We start from the raw sequence: 7,822 nt of genomic DNA, 5'->3' as shown, positions 1-7,822 counted from the left end.
GACAGCGTAATTGAGAGACTCGCAGTGACCAACAGACTCCATCCGAGCCATGAATCGCCGCTTTGGCCTCGACCCTGTAAAAGCTCCACCGTCCAGATTTATTCCGTACTTCCGGTCCGTCCCCGTCTTCATGCTTTGTGGACGTGGACATGAGCAGGACGGATTAAATAGGCGAATGAGTCGAGTCGAGGGGGAGGATATATATATATAAAACACGCCCACACAGGACTATCGAGACCGGCGTACAGAAGAGCAGGAGATAAGAGGCGCGCTTTTCGGGGTTCATCGCTGGTGGCATCAGACTCGTCCTCATTAAAAAGACGGCAGGTCTCCTCTTCCTCATTACCCCTCCCAGAAGAAGAAGCGTCCTCAGCCCGTTGGATCTTTTGATGGCCTCGTCCTCCGTCTTCCTCGCCCGCCCGCTCGCACAGGAGTATTTATGGCCTGTGGGATCTCATTAGGGGGTAGACGGGTGGCGCCATCGCCGGTCCCCGACCCACCCGTGGGCCCCCACCCGCACTCGGTGTCCACAGGGCAACAGTCGGAGGGGGTGACAAAGGGAGCAACCTGTCGAGAGCACAAAACACACACACACACACAAAAACACACACACACACACACGTCCCCGATGTCTGGATGACTCATACAGGTTAGGGGAGGTGACACTCGTCCCCGGTGTCTCGCTCGCTCCTTCTCTCTTCCCGCCACGCATGATGAACGCCTAACCGAAATCCGATAGGATTCCGGCCTTCATCGATTCCCCTAAAATAACGGCTTCTAGCGGCTGCGGACCCGCCTCATTAATGAAATGTGTGTGTGCTGCGTGTTTTTATTGGGGGGGTCGGCGGTAATGGCTGCTTCTACACCCCCACGTATCTGATATGAACACACGCACAACATTGAACCGTTCGGCCGGGCGTTGCCGGAGGCGGCCGTGGCCCCCGAGAGCCCCCGAACCTGGCCGCTCTGGCTCGTCTCTCCAACCCACCCGAGGGGAGGGGCTCGACTTGGAGTCACCGCCCCCTCCGTCTCTGTAAATATCTCCCAGGCAACTGGCTGGGCCGCTAGGCAACCGGCGTGTCTCCACCAGGAGCCCCACTGCACCGCCGGGGTCGAGGCCGAGAGAGAAACCCCATCCAGCCCGGCGCCACGTGCAAGGCTGCGGCGATACAGATGTTTCATCATTAATATTCATGCGCGTGTGCGTGTATCAGCAATGTTAATTATCCGGGGTACACAAGAACATGGTTTTCTGCTGGTTTAAGCATCGTACGCGGGAGTAATGAGCCACTGTTATTCAGAAACAATCAATCACCATTCGCCGCCAATCGCCGCGGAATGACACCATCAATATTCCAATCGATTCCGCAGCAGCGGGAGGTCGGGGCGGGCCGAGAAACGTCACAGATACGCGGCGTGTCATCAGGACGGGCCACGCGAGGGCTCCGGGGGACGGCAGTGTGACATGTTCATCTTCAGGGGGCTAATTAGCGTCAACTCAGGCGCCGGTTCAGCTTCTTTTTTAAGAGTGGCCCCCCCCGGCCCCGGGCAGATATATTCTAATGCATCTTTAAAAATGAAGGAATTGTCATTTATTTCATTGTTCATTCAAAAAGAGAAACCCTCACATTTGCTATATTCCTTACACAAAAGCTAAATGTCATATTAGAATTTGATGTTGCATTTGATTAGTTAAAATGAATTGTGATGATTTAATTCTTGCATGTCCACTTGAGCCCGAATGAATTGGAGGTTCGTCACTTTGTGTTATTTGCCCGCAGAAAGATGAAAAATGATGAAAGCTCCAGCCAATCAAATCCATTCGTGCAACTTTCCTGGAGACGTTGCTCAATTATTCAGGTGCATTGTGGGGCTTTGTTGCGAGTGATTGGTGGCTTCTCCCACCCTCATGTGTAAATGCACAAAATGCAGCTGTGTTGCTTTCATTTTAATGCCTTAAAAATGTTCTAATTAATCATGATTAACACATTTGGAAGTGCTAATTAGAATATTACCCCTGATCAATCCAAAAGAATTCACAGTAGGGCTGGCTAATACGGCCATTTTTAAAAAGCCACACCCGCTTTGTAAGTTTTGTTCTTGTCTCCAGCTGTTCTGCTGGTTTCTCATGGCTGCTAGATCATATCTGGATAAACGTGATTTGACTCTGTAAATGTCACTGCATGTCACCTTGTCATGTTCTATACAACGTGGAAAAGGGTGCCGTTAATGTTGAGGTGGGTACAACGGAAGGGGTGTCTCGGAAGGGGAGGAGTTAGCAGGGGCGGTCCACTGTGATGTAACATTTAAAACTGTTTAAATGTACAGATATTTAGACCATTTAAAAAAAATACATCATCTGAATCATTTTGTTAAAGGAAATATTAAAAATGATCGATAATTACTGTCATTATCCACAAAAAAGAAAACAATATCATTCAAAAGTTTTGGGCCATTTAGAAATGAACATAAAATACTGAGCTCCTCATCCTGAGCACGTTGTCTAAAATTCAGTGATTTTTTTTAAAATGATAGACGTTGCATTAGTGAACGCAGCATCATTCCACTGGAACTCGTGACTAATTGCTGCTGATAATGAGCCGTTTATGCAGATATTCCATCATTAATAGTTATTTCCTGCAAACAAAGTCATTTACAACATCAGTAATGTCTGGACAGGAGTTTCCATCATCGTTATTTTAATAGAGAAATGGAAGCAAAGATGTTTCTGAAAGTGTTTGTCATTGTGAAACACTGCAGCGCAGCACACTGTGACACGGTGTCGCGTGTCCTCTGTATTTAACCGTCACCCTTGGTGAGCAGTGGCCACCATGACAGGCGCCCGGGGAGCAGCGTGTGGGGACCTTCATCCAGGGGACCTCAGTGGCTCCTTGGCGGGTCGGGATTCGAACCTTCTGTTTACGGGGCCGCTTCATTAACCGCTAGGCCACCGCTGGCCCTGGTGTGAACGGTGGTGTGTGTGTGTGTGTGTGTGTGTATCATATACATACATATATATTTTCATCTCTTGTCCCCCCCCTCTCTCTTCGCTGCTGCTCTCATTTTCTCTGTTGCTGTGAAGTAAATGCGAAACGTCACCCTCGATATTCAGAAAGTGTGGTGATGAAGTCCGTCCCCCGTGGTGTCACAGCCAGTCGCTCGATCGTCCCCTCGCACGGCCTGAGTTCTTCTGCCACCTGCGCCACGGGGGGACCGTTCCGTCCTGATTGCCTCTTTTTTTTATTGCTGCTTATTTTATGAGCGTTTTGCTGGATTTCTCGCCCGGGGGTCCGGAGGCTGGAGAAGTTCCGCCAGCGAGCCGGACCCATTCCTCAGTATTTACAGCGGCCATGAAAATACTGCCGCAGCCATTTGTCAACTTTGTTCCCAGCGTGGCCGCCGCGGACGTAATCCTCCGAAGCGCCATGCCATCGATCCTTCACATGGGCCGATCAGAGAAGAACCATCGACATGAGTGGAAGCGGCCCCGTAATCAGAAGGCTGCCGGTTCCAAGGTGCCACCGAGGCCCCCTTGATGAAGGTCCCGTCCCCACACGCTGCTCACCAAGGGTGACGGTTAAATACAGAGGACAACTGCTGTGTCTCACAATGACAATCACATCACTTTCAACATCCAAATTTGCCGGTAACGTATACGATGCCATTCCAACGATCACGTGAGGTAGATGGCAACATGATCGTAGTATTCATAGTAATCATCACTGCTATTCATGAAGGTTGAGGGCTGGTAGAACAGACTCCAGCTTCTACAGCCCTGACCTTTTTAAAAATGGATGCAGTTCGTTTCTCTTCGGGGACTTTAGATGGTTTTCTAGTTTTATAATTAAATGGGTGGTAATTGGCCCTGTGTGGAGCATTAGCAGGGAAACAGCAGGGTCTTCATCCGAACGGGCCAGAGGACCTCTGATCCCTGAAAGGCCGTTTAACCTGCACTTCAGCCAGAGGAGATCAGCTGATGGGCCGCCCCTCTAATCCAGCCTGCCTGGAGACCCCCTCTCTCTCTGGCACAGGCCTGATAACAGGGGCCCACGGAAGGTCCGGGGTCTCAGAGGGCTCCCCGCATCTCCCGCTTCCCGGGACAAATTTGACACGGTCCCATGAATATTTGATGGCTCTCGGACGTTTGATGAGCACATGCAATGACTCGCTTATCTTATTTATCCAGCCCGGTGGCGTGGCTCCGCCCCGCGCCGGACGCCGCGTCCGGCCGCTGAGCATGCTGGGTATTAACGGCCGGCCCGGTCCCCCTGGGCACATGCCGGTAGCACCGCGCCAGTGATGGCTAATAATACCAGAGCCTCCAAATCAATGTAGCTGCCCCACATTCTCCCCTTCCACCGTCCCCCCATAAAGGGATCCGGGGGCCCTCTGCTTTTTTATTAGCGGCGGGATTGGGAGGGGAGAAGAGCGGGTGACCGGGACCTCGGGATCATTTCTCCGGCGCTGCTAGCAGCTGCCGCGCCCCCGGGGGGGACGGGCGCCTTTCACCGGGGGTTTATAGGCCGGCCTGACACCGGCTGTCTCTCTTCATTAGGGAAGCGGCCCCGGGGCCCCGAGATGGTGATTCCGAGGGCTGCGTTTTTGTGCTGACGGTGCAGGAGGAGCCTCATCAAGGCGTGAGCGTGCATACAGAAGAAGAATCCCGGGCCCGCGGGACATGTCCACGTTGCAGGTGAATATCACGCCGTCCTCTGCAGTTGAAAGTCCTAATTGGCCCCTCACGTTTCTGGCACCATCAGAGATGATCAAAAGAGGCGCCATTAGCTACGATTAGACGGGTTTAACCGCTTGGTTGAAGGGTGCCGACATCATTATTTACCCACAGAACCTTTTATAATTAGCATGAAAAGTGTCCTGAATAAACAGCTAATAAAGGTCCAGCCCAGGCAGCTCCACACGTCCTCCACGACCTTGCGGCTGCAGAGCTGAAAAGCGTGTCTGTGGGGCCCGGTGGCCTTCGTCAGGCCGCTAATTAAATCTGCCCCTATTCATTTTGTGTAATGTGGTTTTAATTCAATTATGGGCGGGGTCAGGAAGAGGATCTCGGAAGCAGGAACGAGGCGAGGTGGAGGCGGGCCTGCTGATGCCGGGCAGAGATGGTAACTGCATTACCCTCCGTCTGGGCGAGGTTGCGGAGCACAGCCGGACTCCGGCATGGGGACCCAAATAATCCAGGGATAAATTTACTTTACATTTACATTTACAGCATTTACCAACCAGTAGTTACAGGGACAGTCCCCCCCTGGAGACACTCAGGGTTGAGTGTCCTGCTCAGGGACACGATGGCGAGTGAGTTACCCGCTAGGCTACCGCCACCCCAGGTGTAGAATGTGTGTAGATTCTGTGCATCCACTACAAGGTGACGGTGACAGATCCTCCGGTGGTGCTTCCCCTCACTCCCCTGCCGTGTGTCGAAATGGACGCCATGTCTCCGGTGCGGCGGTGCCTCCTGCTTTACCTGCTACGGCACTACAATACTGAGCTGGAGGGATGAGAAAACGGACATATTTTACAGCATCTGAACAACCGTCTTCAATGTGTATGCTAACGTACTGTTAATAAGTTAATATGTAAACTCTGTCTAAACCTGTCATGATCCGGTCCGTTTCACTGTTGTCCTGTGTAATGTCCCCTAATCGCCGTCATGTTCCATGTTCACCAACGTCTCAGATGTCCCCCCTGTCTTGTGCTCCATCCATTAAACCCCGGTTTCGTGATGTCATGCGATTGCGTCCTTCCTTCCTCGTCTTCTCGTCACCTCTTCGTCCTCTTCTACCTGCACCTGCCTTGTCACGCCAACATGGTTGTGACGGAACTCCCTAATAAAGCGCTGTATTTATTCAGGAGTGATTCATACGCCTAACTAGTAGTCTTAATTCCTCCAGTGATGTGAAGTGTACTGCTATAGTACTACTGTAGTACTACTGTAGTACTACTGTAGTACCATGCGGCCCGCCGGGTCACGTTGGGGAAAGTTGCTTGGAAAAAGTCAGGGAGGAAGAGGAGTGAAGACAACCTTTAATTCTGAGTGGAATAAATAAATAAATTAGGTTTGGATCAATGGGGATTTAATCTGCAGCCTGTCCTGACAATGGCACCCTGCCCCGCCCCGCCTCTACATACAGATATATTCGCCAATAATGACTGCCCCCCGCGCCCCGTTTGGCTGAATGATGAACGAGACTGGGACGCGACGCAACGTTTCCCGGCTTCATCACGATGCAGATCACGGCCAGCGACTCCATCCCGAGCCAAGAAGCCGACTGAATCAAACTACCGTCTCCAGCTTGAGGTCAAACGTCCCAACGCGCGGCAGCTCAGCTCACCAGAATGAGTTCGTTTTCCGCAGGCTGAGGAAATGTACGAATTTATATTACTGTTGTAAGGACTGTGGATCAATTAATCACCACTTTGGTATTAGTTGAAACGGATGCCTCTGCACTAATATTAATCCCATGACAGCGTGGTAAGGAATGTCAGGACCTAATGGTATATGGTCACGTATGAATGGCGCGTCACGCTGAGTTCAAATCTATTTATTTCCTGAATGCGGAACCGCGATTGGTCCTCATCTGCATGGACACCCAGGACATCTGGCCATTTTACTGCGTTCATCTCCGGCGTGGAAAAGAAGGGCGAAAAATCGCAGCCGCATCCCCATTATTCTCGCCAATCGAGCAAATTTGATTTCGTTTGGACAGATTTCCTTTATTTTGGGGCACCTTTGTCCCTGGAGTTTCTGTCCGGATCCCGCCTGCGGCCTTAATACTCCAGCAGTAATACGACGGGGTTTAAATACCGGGGTACGTCCCACCATTCATCTCCAATAAAGGGGAGACACTGGATAATCCGCGCTCACGGGCCTGGTTTCGGGGAGAAGATATGAAAGTGTCTGGCACCTTTGACCTGTGATCAGGCTGAAGATGATTTAAGGGAGCGACAAGATGGATTGTGAAGTGGCCAGAATGTCTGGATTTTTAAATGAGGTCTGGAGGCGCGGCGTGGCAGGTGGGGACCCATCGGAAATCCATCGCCCTTAAGTGGCGCGTGAACGCAAAGATCACAGCGCGGCGGCCAGATGATGATGGAGGAGGCAAACTGCTCAGACCCTCGAATGCAGATCATGGCAGAATCAATAGTCGGCGTTGAGGGGAGGGGAGTTTGAAGAGCAGAAACACCAAACTGTGCACAACCTGTAACCGGCTCGGTCGTATTTAAATTAACGCCGATGCCTACTGATCACCCATGAAACCTGAAGAAATAGTCAATGTAGCAGCACAGCACACGGTGCACACAGTCCTCTGCATTTAACCATCACCCTGAGTGAGCAGTGGGCACCATGACAGGCGCCCGGGGAGCAGTGTGTGGGGACGGTACCTTCATCAAGGGGACCTCAGTGGCACCTTGATTGGCGGATTCGAACCGGCAACCTTGCGATTACGGGGCCGCTTCCTTAACCGCTAGGCCACCCAGAACCACCAGAATGTGGAATGGTGGGTGCTAGTAGCCTAGCGGGTAACACACTCGACTGTGAACCAGAAGACCCAGGTTCAAACCCCACTTACTACCATCGTGTCCCCCTCCAGGGGGGGACTGTCCCTGTAACTACTGACTGTAAGTCGCTCTGGATAAGGGTGTAAATGCTGTAAATGTGGTTTAAATAAGAGGGATCTCGTCCTTTTCTCTTTTCAGCAGCCTACAGACTCTCTGCACGTCACGCCAGACAGAGAACATGGTCCATCTCCTCTCCTCCTACACACCTTCCTTCCACGGCTGATTCTCGGCAAAACTGCGGCCTGAA

The 7,822-nt window shown here is 51.6% G+C and overlaps 1 protein-coding gene across 1 annotated transcript in view; it reads left to right on the top strand.

The window, feature by feature from the left end:
- The window catches only part of LOC114791224 (E3 ubiquitin-protein ligase HECW2-like), an 88,785-nt gene extending 83,594 nt beyond the window's left edge, over positions 1-5,191 (top strand). Inside the window, exon 15 of the mRNA XM_028981873.1 lies at positions 5,055-5,191. Within this exon, the coding sequence (XP_028837706.1) occupies positions 5,055-5,191 (137 nt within the window). The remainder of the gene's footprint in view (positions 1-5,054) is intronic.
- Positions 5,192-7,822: the final 2,631 nt, after the last annotated feature.

The sequence above is a fragment of the Denticeps clupeoides genome, chromosome 5 (genome assembly GCF_900700375.1).
Source record: "Denticeps clupeoides chromosome 5, fDenClu1.1, whole genome shotgun sequence".
NCBI lineage: Eukaryota > Metazoa > Chordata > Actinopteri > Clupeiformes > Denticipitidae > Denticeps > Denticeps clupeoides.
The sequence above is the reverse complement of the archived record's forward strand: the minus strand, read 5'-3'. Positions and strand labels throughout refer to the sequence as shown.